Source organism: Esox lucius, chromosome 4 (assembly GCF_011004845.1).
Source record: "Esox lucius isolate fEsoLuc1 chromosome 4, fEsoLuc1.pri, whole genome shotgun sequence".
Classification (NCBI taxonomy): Eukaryota; Metazoa; Chordata; class Actinopteri; order Esociformes; family Esocidae; genus Esox; species Esox lucius.
The window spans coordinates 15,383,401-15,398,444 of record NC_047572.1 but is presented as its reverse complement, the minus strand read 5'-3'; the positions used below and the strand labels follow the sequence as shown (position 1 = coordinate 15,398,444).

General features: G+C 41.1%; 1 protein-coding gene across 9 annotated transcripts in view; it reads right to left on the bottom strand.

Moving 5' to 3' along the window:
• Window positions 1-5,262: 5,262 nt before the first annotated feature.
• The window catches only part of gria1a (glutamate receptor, ionotropic, AMPA 1a), a 103,584-nt gene continuing 93,802 nt past the window's right edge, over window positions 5,263-15,044 (bottom strand). Inside the window, exons 14-16 of one of the 9 annotated variants that reach the window (XM_010865805.4) lie at window positions 12,060-12,174; window positions 7,794-7,928; window positions 5,263-5,720 (exon numbers count right to left, since the gene is read on the bottom strand). In XM_010865805.4, the coding sequence (XP_010864107.1) occupies window positions 5,520-5,720; window positions 7,794-7,928; window positions 12,060-12,174 (451 nt within the window). In that variant the 3' untranslated portion in view covers window positions 5,263-5,519. Of the gene's footprint in view, window positions 5,721-7,614; window positions 7,929-10,650; window positions 10,776-12,059; window positions 12,175-13,644; window positions 13,717-15,044 lie in introns of those variants that run through there. The other 8 variants (XM_010865806.4, XM_010865807.3, XM_010865809.3 and 5 more) reach the window with 8 other exon arrangements.

The following is a 15,044-nucleotide window of genomic DNA, read 5'->3' as shown; positions in this document are numbered from 1 at the left end:
TCACTGCCTTGTGAAATATATTTTATGTTTTCAAAACAGGATTTAGGATATAAAGGCCTGTGATATGTTGTATGTTTTGTGTTGACCACAGGAGTACAATATCTAGCTTATTGTGTTGCCAGTAGGTAAATGGGATGCTAATAAAATCTGAAATCCTAGACTTGTGAAACCTAAACATTGTTCTGTTGAGCCTTTGCAAGCGTTCCCGGTTGAATCAAAATGTGCCGCCCTGAATTTTAAAACATAGTATGTGAAGTTGGTAATGTTAATTAAAAAAGGTATAAAACCAATTTAGCAAAAAAAATTACTTTTTTTTCATCCACTGCATTCATATAATTACTCTTATTTTATCAGGTTTTGTTTGATTACTTTCTCTTAGAAAAAGAGAAATTATATGTGCCTAATTTGCAGATAACAAATTAATATGAAGGCCACCACCCAAAACCTGATCTGTTTAGGCCGACATGTGATCACCTGCAGTGTTTGTGACTCTGCCTCATAACTTATTAGGAATTCCTGCTAAAGCAAAGATTGAATCTAGGTGTGTTTCTGCTTTACGTATTATTGCTATATATTGTGTTCTTTTTCTATTTATTCCTCCTACTCTAGGGTAAAACATTTTACATTTTAAATGTTCACAGACTTTGACAGAATTTCTACTACAAGACAATATTAAACAAGCTCCCAATTCATTTCAAAGCAATAAAGGGGCCCATATTTACATGTACAATGTTGTCTCCACTTACACAGAATCATTTGTTCAGACCACCCCAAATTACAGGGAATGCCAAAATACACATATACGTTTAAACAAAAAAATATTCCAGCACTTTGTTATCAAAATCATAAAATGACTGTGGGTAAGTGCAAACAGATAGATTTCAATTTTATCAACAATACCTATGTTACTTTTCAATAGCTAAATAAAACAAATGAAGTAAAACATTTTGTTTCTTGTGTTGTGTTGAGTCGGTGCCTAAATTCCAAACTAAGTACGCACATTCATGGAAGTTCAATGGGAAACCTTTGTATCCATTGAGTCGATTTCAGCCATTTCCGGAGGTGAGTTAGACAGATCTTAACAAACAGCCCTGTTGATGTTAATGGATAAATATGAATGGTACAAGCCAGAGTGGTAAAGAGTCAACAGAGAAAATGAATGCAATCACTCCAGTGAGGCTTAAGTGGCAATTGGATGTTGCTCCCATCAAACACAAGAAATATATAGCTGTAAAGGAGAAAGCATTGGATGAAAGGGGCTTGCTCTTTGCTAAAACTTGAAAAAATGAATGCTGGTATAGGAAAAGGTTCATGATTATAGAGCCTCAGCACAGCCAGTACACAGAGCAGGGTGAGAGTGGTTGGTGGCTGATGATGTTGACAATAACAACCAGATGCATTCATGTGCACTCTCTCATTCACACACACTCTCTGATTTACTATACTTGTGAGGAATACTTTTTGAGATCACAATTTATTTCCATTAATAATCTTCTTATCTAATTTTAATTTAACTGTAACCCCTAAAACCCCATTATAACCCTAACCTCAGAACCAAAAAAGCAATTTAGGTAAGTAAAGACTGGAAATGATCGTCCTTAAAAAGTGCCTTTTTCAAAATAAGGCAGAGGTGGAAAAAGTACCAAGTACAAGTACTCAACTGGGTTCAGATGTGTTCACCACTTTAGGGAAGTATCTAATTGTGATCTAAGTAACCAGGTAAAGAGAGTTAAAAACTAACCTGTGATCAACTAAATAAAAAAGGAAGAGTATACATTAATATCACTGCTTAGTTATGTTTAACATATGTAAACTATGTTTCTGGTCATTTTGCTCTAACTTAGGAACTTCCAAATACTGGTGAACACAGCCGAGTACATTTACATTGTACCTTTTCCACCTCTGAAATTCGGACAGGAACAATTTCCCCATTAGTCTTTTCTTTTATTTTATTGAATTGCAGTTTGTTGACATTTTAGCCAAATGTTGCAAACATCAAACTTTCCCATAAATATGGGGACATCAAAATGTATTCCTGTTACAGATAATGTTCTTACTAATCTTGACCCTAAACTAAACATAACACTTAAGCTGGGAAATAGCCTTTTCCTAAAGGGGAACAGGTCAAATGATCAAATTCCTTGAATGTTCATGGTTCCAGAGTTTGGGGACATTTTGGTTCCCTTTTAGTAAAACCAACGCACACAAACATACGCACACACACACAAACATGCAGCAACACGTAAGCACATTATCACAAGCTGCATACTTGAACAGTTTCACAGGGGCTTAGCAAGTTACTCCTCAGAAATGAAAATGCACAATGATGTAAATTATTCAGCAAACTACAATCATTTTACGTGCAAGAGAAAAAAAACCTAGAGACTATTCCGTTATATAGACTAATGTCCTGCGGTAGGCTTACTACTGTATCCAACACTGTGGATACAGTAAAGGGGTTTTTAAAATTACAATCATTTCAACATAAGAATATTGATCTGAAATGTAAGGAATATCATCCAGCCAGTAGACTTAAGGCTTAAGGTAGTTAATGCAAAGAATCATAATGTGTGAATTTATGCAGTATACTGTATACTGTATATATGCGTAAGGTATATACATATATGTACTGTATATACATCTATACTCTGTATTGTGTTGCAATGCACAGCATATACAGAATTTGTGGTTAAATAAAGGAACAAACATATTGCACATAGTTTATTCATTTATTCTATTACAAAAAGCATGATGACTTCCTTCAGAGACACTTCGAAATGTAATTTCTCCAAAGTTGTATCCTGTCTTTTTTAATCATGAATGATTTTCATGGATTTTACTTCTTCTTTTTTTTTATTCAGCCACATAGTGATGTATAGAAAAACAACTATATGTTGAGGTTTTCAGGTGAACAATAATCATCATTTTATATCAATGTATTAAAATACTTTGAAAAAAAAACTAAGAAAAAATTGTGTTGAATCTTAAACATTTAAAAAACACCAACTTGACATCCCTTTTCTTAAAATGTAATTAATTTAAATCAAAATTATATTGACTTAGGTTTTACTTTTAATTGGTTAAAACAATACTGTCTACCCATTATTAAACATTTGAATTTGATTTTTTTTTAAATATTTTTCCTTCAAAGTGTAAAACACAATTGTTTGCCACTCAAACTCTCCATACAATACAAACATTGAATGTTTTATTACAAATCGGTTAGGGCATATAAAACATCTCCTTCTATGAGACAAAAGCGCCTACCAGGGACGATTTGTGCTGTGCCTTCATCAATACAACACCAAAGAAATAAAAGAACAAAGAAAGGAAGGACGAAATAAAGGAAAAGGTACAGAAGCATTGAACAGAGTCAGTTATTGAGGCATATTGGGTAAGAGAATGAAAGAACAAATGCCACTGCAGTAGAGAAGATTCAACTGTTTTATATACATAGTGAATGGACAGGAGATCTTGTGAAGTCTAAAAGTATTTGGACAGTGACTAATGATTTGGTTGTGAAATTGTAATGTGGTAAAGTGCAGACTCATCTTTACATTTAGAAAATGACAGCACTTTTTTTTCTTTTTTTTTTTTACATAATCCGCCCATATTAAGAGTCCAAATGTATTTGGACAAATTAACTTACATGTGTATCAGAAGTATTCTGCACACAAAATGAACAGTACATTTGTGACTTTGTAAATACGGTTGAGATTTGTTTTGGTTGTGGTTCAAATTATTTTTTGCCAAAGAAAGGAATATTAAACAATGTATTAAATAATGAAAGATTTGAATCATTTCAATTGCAAAAAAAGAATAGAGTATGTTTCTAAACACTTAGACGTTGATTTAGTTGCTGACAGCAATACAGGAGGAATCCTGAAGGAACTGTGAACAATGTTAAGTGAGAATGTTACAGAGGCAAAAATACCATACCCCAAGGCACGCTAACTTCCCACCATTAATACCAACAGAGGAGGTTAGCATTCATAGTCATTGTAGCTATCTTTTCAAATCCAAAGTGCTGGAAAACAGAGACAAACTATCACAAAATGTGCCACTGTCCAAATGCTTTAAACACTATTAAACATGTTCAAACGTTGGCTCCATGTTAAGCACTACATCTTACAGTACATTATGGCTATAGCAGAATCCCAGTTTGACACAGTTGCTGTGGAACGCCCTCTTTTTAGCAGAGCCCCACAGACCCCACAGAGTGGAGTCACAGAGCCAGAATAGAGTCACAGAGCCAGAGTAGAGTCACAGTTAGAGAGGTCCACAGAGCCAACAAACATTCCCTTTGTAGTTGTAGCAAGTCTGTCTCTGATTCTTACAATACCCTAATGAGACATTTCTCTGCTGCCAGCCATACACCACAACACAATGACCTCAACATTAAACCGTGGGGACTGAACCACCTCTGTCATGAAATTATGAGAGAAACTACAGAGAGGACTGACACTTTAGCCTGCCTGTTAACTACACCTAGTCTTTCCTTTGGGAGCTCTGCCAGAGTGAGAGAAGAAGAGAGAGAGAGACAAGAAGGGCTGCAGTGGTGGGAGCCACCATTTCCACAGTTTCCATGAACGATTGCCAATGGCTGATTGACTGTGAGCCTGTCAATCAACCAGGACTTGTTGTTTTTCAGGAAGGCTGCATTCCAACACAACTACTCTGTCTCTCTCTGTCTACAACATAATACAGAGGGGCTCAAGACAAATCAATGGTGTTAATCTGTGGTGCTCCGTCAAGTTCAGACCATATCAGTCAATACTTCCTCCTTTCTGAATCTGGACAAACCGATCATTAGGTAGTTTGATAGAGCAACAGTGTTTCTTTGTGTGTGTGTGTGCGTGTGTTTATCGATCAAAGACACACACAAGGCATGGTGCGTTAATTAAGGTGTAGCAGCAAAGCATGTTTGTCGAGGAGAACATAACATAGCTAATGATTACTGTTTTTAACTGTGCAAAGACAAAATGAAAGAACAAAAAGCAGCAGTATGTTATGGTGCTTTTATCGCTAAATAAGGGGTCAGAAACACAATAGTGAACTGAGATATTGCACGAAGAAACAGTAGTGAACAGAACGGGCGTTGCTCAGTAAAGAGCAGGCGGCATGGCATTTATGAGACAGTTCTCGTTCTGATTTCATCACAAAAAAATCATAATAAAATAAACAAAGGATCACGTCTCACCGACGGCTTTCTTATTGCATTTTCTCATCTTGGATTTTTTTGTTTTTACACTCTTCTTTAGCTAAGAAAAAAAAAAAAAGGATCCGTTGACACGTCCCTTGTTGGCCGTAAGTAATGTAAGAGTGCATTTGGCAGTAGTATTGAAGTCTGTGTGGGACACACAGCACGCAGCCATCACACAAACAGACAGGTCAGAAAGAGGGCCTTATTCTTAAGGTCAATGTCACCATAAATGCGGCCATCTTTGTAAGGTCTATGAGTGAGTCTCCAGCCCCGCCCCTTGCCTTGTTACTCTGCCCCTCTCTGACAGGACATGTGATCACATGCCGGAGGCGCTGAGCCCCATGCTGGCGGAGTGGCTCATACAGGGGAGAGTCTGGACTGTTTTGGGAAAGTCATGAGTCAGGATGCGTCCGTTCTCCCCTCCTCCACCTCCTCCACCTCCTCCTAGTCCTCCCCCATTCCCGTTCCCACTCATCCTGGTCATGGTTGAGCAGTGCATGGCGTCATTGATGTTCTGCTGCAGAAAGTAGAGAGGAGAGGGCAACAAAATGAGAAAACAAGACAAGACGTAAGCCACGTATACATGCTCAATTGTACAGAGTATTACCGGTGAACTGGACACAGGTTAACCCTACCAGGTCAATACTACAACTATAACCTAGGGATTGAGACTAACAAACCAAAACAAGAGGACAGACTGTGGAATACAACCACCCTATAAAACAATAGGATATCATTATTGCATAGTATATACATATATATATATATCTCAGACTGGTGTGTTCTTTTTGCAGTTTCAATTGCAAGGTCTGTAAATAGCCCTCCATTCTATACCCTTGTGTTTGGTTTGTCCACAGCAATGCTAAAATATGTTTCAAAAGTTATTTCGTTTTTCCACAGGAATACTGGAATATATTCACAATGTTATATGCGTTAATGAATGTGTAACTAACTCCAGGCATATATGAATGAAATCTAAGCAGCAAACTGTAACCCTGTGTCTCCAGCAAGTTTTTGAGCTCTCAACAGCTGACTAGATCCAATCTCTAGTATGGTGAGTGTCTGAGCTTGAAACAGCCGACAATATCCAGTTGCTAGTAGGATGTTAAGTGTTTCAGCTCTAAACAGGTAACTGTATCCAGTCTCTAGTATGATGGTGAATGTTTGACAATAATCTGACAGACAATGGAAGTTTACCAAATGGCACCCTATTCCCCTATTCACCCTATGACAAAAGTAGTTCGCAACCTACAGTTAAGGTGCCATTTGGAACAGTCAGCGGACAGTCGCCACAGCGATAGGGTCCCTGTCTTCATCAAGCTACTGATTGCTACTGGCACCAAACAATAAATCATATTAAGAGACGACTGGCATCACACACCAAATTTGCAGGAAGCAAGAAGAGAGGGGTGCTAAAGTCTGGGCAGCGATTGTAGACCTGAATCTCTGCCTCTCATTTTACTTTATGGCTCTCTGCTATAGTCTATTACAATAAACGCCAGTGGGGCTGAAATTGGAGCTAATTATGTGTGTGTATGTGTGTGTGTGTGTGTGTGTGTGTGGTAGCTACATCCTGACTTTCCGGCGTTCGCCGTCTATAAATGATTTAATACCAGTGCAACCTGAGTGTTTGAGAAGGATTACGCCACAAGACTGCTGATCTAATTGGTTGCTTCTCAGCAGCAGTGGGAGTGTGCGTGTGTGTTATCTGTTTACATGTAAACAGGAGGAAGGGGACTGCTGTGGTACTGTCTCCCACCAGCCCACACTGTGTGTGTTTCTTTACGATCAGATTAAGAAACAATATCACACAAATCTTGAATAACCCACTAGGGGTTGTGCTGTGGAGGTGGAGTGGCTGTGCGTATGATGATGTTAGAGATATTAGTTTCATTCGATAAACCTAAAATTGTTTCATATATTTTTTACTGCAATATATCAGCTTTGAGTAATAAGACTAAGATAAAAACGTGAGTAGAGTGAGGCATAATTTAGACTCTGTAATCCCCTGTTTCTAAGTAATTCTAAGAGCCTCTATTTCTATACTCAGCGCGTGTGTGCTGGAGTGGTCCAGCCTGATGGTGGGTGGCAACATAGATAGGATGCTACTACAATGGCCTGGACTACAACACACAGCTCAGCAGAGGGCAGAGAGGAAGAGGAGGAGACAGAGACAAAGGGATAAAGACAGAGAGACAGGCAGGCGAAAGTGGAGACACAGTGGATTCCAGAGGCAGAGTGTTTGCTTTGCGTTTGAGAAGCCGTGAGGTGCTCTCGGAGAGAGCCTAATGTGATCACACGGTTAGATGGCTGGAGGAAGGGGTGAGGAAGAGGAGGAGGAAGGGGCAGATGTCATTAACAGCATTATCATCATCATCAATCATCATCATCATGGAGTCACAGTTTCCTACCGCGGGTTTCCTGTTCTCTCTCTCTTTCTCCCTCTCTCTTATATCTTAACCGTGTTGTTGGAGTACAGGCCGTAGCTCTGCAGCTCTGTGTAAGGAGCGGTAGCGCCCCCTGTGTCTAAAGCTGAGCACTGAAAGGCCTGAGCGGCGGATGCGGCGGCGGCGGCTCGCGCAGTGGACACCTTCATTCTCTGAGACTCGGTCCGCGACTTGTAGCAGAACTCCACCAACGCCACCAGCATGGCCAGCCCTAGCCCTCCAATCAGAATGTAGAACACTCCGGCCACGTTGCTCAGGCTCAACGCGCTGGTTTTGTCCTGTGGAGGGGCAGGGAGATGCGGTGAGGGGAGGGGACATGGAGACATAAGCACACACTGCACCAGTTTGGGCGTACACACGCTGTACACACGCACACACACACACACACACACACGCAGACGCGCACACGCACACACAGACACGCACACTGCACAAACGTGCACACCCGCTCGTAAGCAGGCACGTACCGATGGACTTCCAGGAAACACACACTACCACTGTTCCCTGCTCAGTTACACTAACTAACCCAAACTAAATGCAATTAGACAGGTTGACACTCACAGAACAGCACATGCAACATCACATCACTGAACTACACTCTGGCTTCAGTAAGCTATTCAAAACGCTGAGCTCTTCTCTGAAACTAACAACATATATAGCCCATACGCTCTTAACACTCAGACACATACTGTACACACTTCTTGAGGAGAAAGACTGCGTCTATATCACTTTCCATCTTTGAGGTTTTAGATGATTTTTTTTTTACTACAATAAAACGTGAGTGAAATTCTCACCAGACCCATGCATCCATGCAGCATAAACAGGGAGTCTGGATTCAGTAACCCAGATATTATGGGATGGCTAGTTATGTCCTAGGTCTTAAACTTGGAAGTCTGTTTAGAAGTCTGGTTGACATTCTGGGGTTGAGGACGTTGGTTCATCCTCAGTGATGTGAAACCATGCAGGTCAGGACAATCGGATGTCAAACTCCCTGATTCTGCTTTAGGGTTGAATTTAGGTGTATGTAGGTTTGCCAACCTCACGAGTCAACCGGACCTTGGAAGCTTAATTATATAAGCTTGCGAGATCGGGCTGCCTCACGGGGTTAGGAGGATGCTGGAATATCATCTGTTTAGGGTGGGATGCACCTCTCCCATGAGAGGATATAGATTCAGACCATGCAGGCAGGTGTGGAGGTGACCTGTGGGGCTTGTTTTGGGACATGGCTACAGGAAGTGCACTGGTTCCAAGTGGGTAACGACCAAGGAAAAAGGAGGGGGGGGGGCCAGGGGCTAGAGGTTAATAGTTGTCTGAGGCCTTTACAGGGCTGTCAGTCAAACAGAAATCACATACACTCTCTCCAGACTGACATTAAGGCTGGAAACAAAATGGCGTGTAAGTGAAGTGCAACTCAAAGTCAGCAGCTGAAACCCCCTAGAGGGGTGGGAAAGGGAACTGCATTGGGGAGCCAAAATGCTATAAAAATAGAGAATTAAAAGTGTATTGCATGGGACAAAACACTTTAAAGAAATATAATTTAATATAAAGCTTAAGATCTGGCAGGAAGAATTCTGCCAACAAAAATGGGGCCCCCAGAAGTATTTTTAAAATTGGGTCTGAAAACCCCTGCGAAGGGCAATTTTTAACCCAACCTATGGTGGTTTATCTTGATTTTATAGCCATATTTATTAGGTTCTCTCTGTTCTTTATTAGTTTTGTTTGGCCTGTCTGCTTTAGGTAACAACAGCTATATTTGTTATCTTCATGTTTCTATTCACTTTGGTTTGTATTGACTAGATCAGCAGAGTGCACTTTTGAAGTCAGCATAATGTAGTGGCCATCAGGAACATTCTGCCTCTCTAACATTACTGTTATTTCCCACCACATCAGGAACATCTCATTCTACCACTTGCACATGAGAGTCCTGTTAATTTCCCCCCTGCTGTATCAACAATATGGACTTCCTGCTGTATAGCTACATCGCACCAAAAACACTCAGGAGTCCAGGGAAACTGACTGAAACAGTAGGAGTCAAAATCCCCATAAAACCTAGCGGCACGATGCGAATGTGGTTCTTTTGCGTTTTTTACCGTTCATTTCTCCCTTAGGAGATTTTAAAATCTACTTGAAATAAGGCTTGTGTTTTTCGTCTAGGCTTACTCCAACTCAGTGCTTTGATACTCAGGACAAGGTGATGTGTGTTAACATATTTGCATCAATCCACTCACTACAAAAAAAAACGTTGGTTAAATGTAGACAAACGTTTGTTGCTAAAGGTCACCTTCTCCTATAAACAGGGGCGCCGCCAGGGATTTTGGGCCCCATGAAAATATATCACATTGGGCCCCACCCAGGGGCGCAGGGGGGATCATTATGTGGAAAGAATCATCCTAACTACACACCCCCCATGCAACGCTCCTGCCTAGAGATATTTACATTTATTCAAACACAAAGGCAGTGTAAGCCTACACGAATAACACACCTTACTTGAAGTGGATCAAAATAACCCCAATGGCATAAATGAATGGTGAAAATGTGAAATGAAATGCATTCAGGTTTTGCCGCTAGGCCTCTGGGGGGTCTTGATGAATCTACTATTTCAGTCAATAACAGGGGAATGTAACTCTCACTCGTCCTGTGAACTGCTTACACTGAGTACACGAATGGTGCTCTCTGCCATAACAAAACCGCAGCGTTACGTTTGTATCTCAACAAAACATGTAACTCTGAAGTTGTTTCATCTCAAGTACCAGGGTTAAGAGGTCATTCACTCCCCTCTCACCGAACTATGGGAATGTCAGTGTGGAGAGAGAGAACAGTGATTATCTCCCAGTGCCAGAAAGTGGCCGACAGAAAGAGAGAGATACAGAGAGAGAAAGTTGGAGGGCTGGTCCGGGTCATTGGGCTCTGGGGTTTGAGGATTGTTGGGGATATAGGACTGGTCTAGGATCAGGGGTTTAGGGCTGGTGTGTTTGGGGGTATAAGGACTGAATTACAGTGTGAAACTGACCTTGCGTCCGGAGTCCGTGCTGCCACACTCTCCTTTATCGTACCACCATTTGTTTTTCAGTTTGTCTAAGACGGCCTGCTCATTTAGCTTCAACACGGCTAGGTTTACCGGGATCCTGCACGTACACCCGCGCCACAGCCAGACGGGGCCAGAGACAGAACATAAATAACATAGCATGACATATGTTATCTTATGTCCGTCAGTCAGCACAGTTCCAATCACATACCACATACAGTGCATGCCGCATCAACGTTAACTGCACTTTAGCTGTGTCATTTGGTAAGACGTTTGAAACCCTCACGCACGCACGTTCACTCACGCACATACACGCACAAGTAAACGGCAACAGCATTAGGAACATACATCAGAGTCAAAGTGATATGTGTTAATACTCCATCTATCTCTGCTCTCTCTCTCTCCCTACAGTACAGTCCATAAGGTAGTAGATGTGTATTAATATATCACTTTGGGTAACCGGCACACTAGCTGTGGACCCTCTGTTACGCAACGCAACACCTCCGAATATTTTTCTAAATCTGGATTTCTTGTCCCCTTCCAAAGCTGTAGGAGCTTGTGGTTTCTAGGAGACGACTTGGCAAGAGGAACCCAGTTTGGGCATGTTCAGCCATCGGTGAGGCTGTGTGTTCAGTGAGGCTGGATGTTCAGTGAGGCTATGTGTTCAGTGAGGCTATGTGTTCAGTGAGGCTAGGAGTTCAGTGAGGCTATGAGTTCAGTGAGGCTGTGTGTTCAGTGAGGCTGGATGTTCAGTGAGGCTATGTGTTCAGTGAAGCTATGAGTTCAGTGAGGCTGTGTGTTCAGTGAGGCTGTGTGTTCAGTGAGTCTGGATGTTCAGTGAGGCTGTGTGTTCAGTAAGGCTGTGTGTTCAGTGAGGCTGGATGTTCAGTGAGGTCGCGTGTTCACCGAGAACGTATGTTCGGTGAGGCTGTGTGTTCAGTGAGGCTGGATGTTCAGTGAGGCTGTGTGTCTAGTGAGGCTGCCTGTTCAGTGAGGCTGTGTTTTCAGTAAGGCTGTGTGTTCAGTAAGGCTGTGAGTTCAGTGAGACTGGATGTTCAGTGAGGCTGTGTGTTCAGTGAGGTTGCCAAAACCATCCTGACGGTAGTCATGAGCATATGCTATCCGTGTCCAGAAGGACTAGAATGTTTTATCTTATGAGAGAAGCTCTCAGTTCAATGTTTGTTTGTGTTGAAGTAGACATTGTAGACCTTATCATTGCTAGAGAGCGACACAATAATGTGTGTCTGTTGTGTTTTCAGTGGCCCCGCCCTCAACCTTCCACCTACAGCTGTTAGGAAGCGTTGCCATCCAGAGTGTCTGAACAGCACTGTATGGCCAGTTACCCCCCTGGTGGATCAGCGGTTGGTTGAAACAGGGTTCTGACCTTTGAGTCCCCGCCCCCGCTGCCACACTCGCCCTTGTCGTACCACCATTTGTTTTTCAATTTGTCCAACAGGCCTTGCTCGTTCAGTTTTAACACTGCCAGGTTAACAGGGTTTCTTCAAAACGATAATAGATAGAACGATTACTGGATCAGTGTTATGGGGTTAGGAAATAGTACCAACTGTACATTATGGACAGGTATATCAATATATATATGTATACAGTTAAGTTGACACTGTACAAGTGATTATGAAAATGCTGGAGTTATTATTTTAATAATGATAACTTGGTTATATTGACTAGTAGGTAAGTAGTCGGTAAAGTGGTTATGATTATGAATATGTTGAACCATTATATTATACATCCTGCTGTGCTAAGACTATGAAAATATATGGAGCAGGGGCTTGAATATACTATGGAGCAGGGTTGCTCTTGTATTTGGACATTCTATATGTTTGATATATATATACTAGTTATATATCTCAATGGACTGAAATGCTTGGTGGCCATACAGGTTTTACCATTGAGAGGACAGGCTCTCTTGAGAGGGAGGGAGCAGAGGTCACGGGGAGATGGTTCAGATATGGAAGACGGCATTCCTGTCTCCACTGTGTGGATATGGCTGGCTATGGAAACTGAAAACCGGAAAATCGATATTCCATCAACCCTTAACATTCTTAAGGGACGGGAATTCAGTGTTCAGAAATGCCTTCTGATGGTATTTCATCCATACAAGTACGCTCTGTTTGTTGTTAATAAAAACTTACTTTGGAGGACATTTTGCTTTTAATAGTCGATAACTGTCTTTAGTTGATAACCAACTACCAACTCCACATCCGGAGCATCTCTCCGATAGTCCGCCTCTCTCTCTCCATCCCAGAAACCCCCTTTCTCTCTCTCAGTAAAACCTCTGAATTCTTTCTAATCTCAGATATAGCCAGACAGAAAGAAGTCCCAAACAACGGTGGATGGCACATGGACGTATGCATTCATGTACAGCATGTATTTATATAGCCTGGTGGTGCTTAGAGGTCTAGTGGATGAGGCGGCAGAGTGCTTGGTGCTGGGATACGGGTAGCCTGAGTACTAGTCTCCATAGCTTCCATTCCATTCCCTGTACTCTATACAGAACACATGCCAAATAGTCTGGGCTGGCTTTTGTCTTCAAATGTAACACTGTTTCTTTAATGAGCTGAAAGACAACTGAGGATTTGATTCTGATGAGATAATCCTGACAAAATGTTTATGCAAATCTTGAAACTCCAAAAATGACCAGTCTATTTGGCAGAAACGAAGGAGAGGCAAGGATGGAAATGTTAGCTAAAGAGACTGGTGCTTAGACTAGAATGCAGGTGAGTAGGAGGAAGGAATGGGTTAAAAGAAGAGTGGATTCTCCCAACAGCCTTTCTAGCTTACAGTGAGGTAAAAAAAAAATCTCAACCTCATTCAAGTAGCTTGTAGAAAACCAAAGGACATTTTTACCCCAAATGTAACTTGTTCATCTATAGAAGATGGACTGTATAACATCTAGTTACATAATAGTTATTCTGTCACGGCAGTTTGGCTGGGTTAGGAGGATAACATACTTATTGAGCTACCAAGGCTGAAGGAGACCCACCCACGACCAGTACACTGTACAGCACACATCAGGGATGGATCTAGGACAAGGTCAAAACACAACAACAATCTCTCGCAGTTGGGAAATGTCTTCAAGCTACCAATCACAATCCTGTCAAACTAAGAGGTAAGTTAATGTAACATTTGCTACATATGAATTCAATCAAACTTGCTTTGCAGTATTTTGATAACAAATTTGGTAATGTTTACTGTAGTGAAATGATACCACAGAATGTGAAATATTCAGTAGGCATCAAAATGAGATGCTTCTAAATTCAGAATAACACCTCTAAAGCCTATTTGATTGAACTCAGACCTGTATTCATATTCCCCTTAAAAAATAAAAATAAAATTGTGTTCACTCATTTCTGATTCTGACAGGAAAAAAAAAACCTGAAAAAAATTATGTAATTCTTTGGACTGGTTTTACCCACTGGGGACAGGAAAATAAAAGAACATTCAGTCCAATTTTGGAAGGACCATTGATTTTACTGCATTTAGGTCTCAAAGTCAAGGTGCACCAGGTGCAATTTCCAAATCGTTGTACAACTTTTTCTTTTGTCATGTCAGTCACTTGATTTGCAGCCATTTCTTATGGTAGATGGTCTAGTAAGCATGGGTAGAAGGGCAACGAATACACAGTAAAACTGCAACAACAAAATAGCTCAACAAAATCCAATTTTATAAATTGTGAAACGTTAATTGGCAGAAAATGCAATAAATTGAAAGTTTACATTCTCTGCTGTCAAGAGATGAAGGACCTCAAATCTAATTTTGCTTAGGATCCCCAAAAGACTAGAGCCATTAGAACTGTCTTCACTGTCAGTATCAGACATAAGTGAATACCATTGTCCACTTTCAGTGTGTGTCTTTGTGTGCTTGTGTGTCTGTGCGTGTGTGTGTGTGTGTCTGTTTGTGTGTGTACTTGTTAAGGGATGGCTCTACACATGCATGGGCATGTATGTATGTTGAGAGAGATGGAGTGTGACTGTGTGACCTTGACTGTTCTCAGGCAACCTACTGAGACAGCCCGCTAAATGACTATTCAAAGACATGAAATGAAATCTCCCCTCACTAGACTTCTAATTAAAATAAATGGAGATTATTATGGTCGAAGTCAAAGCTCCACTTGGCCCCTGTGAAGCCTCCCTGTAACAGAATAAGTGTGGTACATTTAAATGTAAGACACTGACTGACGGGACAGATGAGGTCAGGTGGATGTTAGGTTGATGGAATGCTGATAGGACTGCTGATATCATCTAATGACAAGGTTGACAAACAGAAAATCACAGCAAAGTTAAACAACATCAGACTGCGTTTAAGATCTGAGCGCCTGCAGAAGTGCCAGGGTGGAAACACTAGACATACG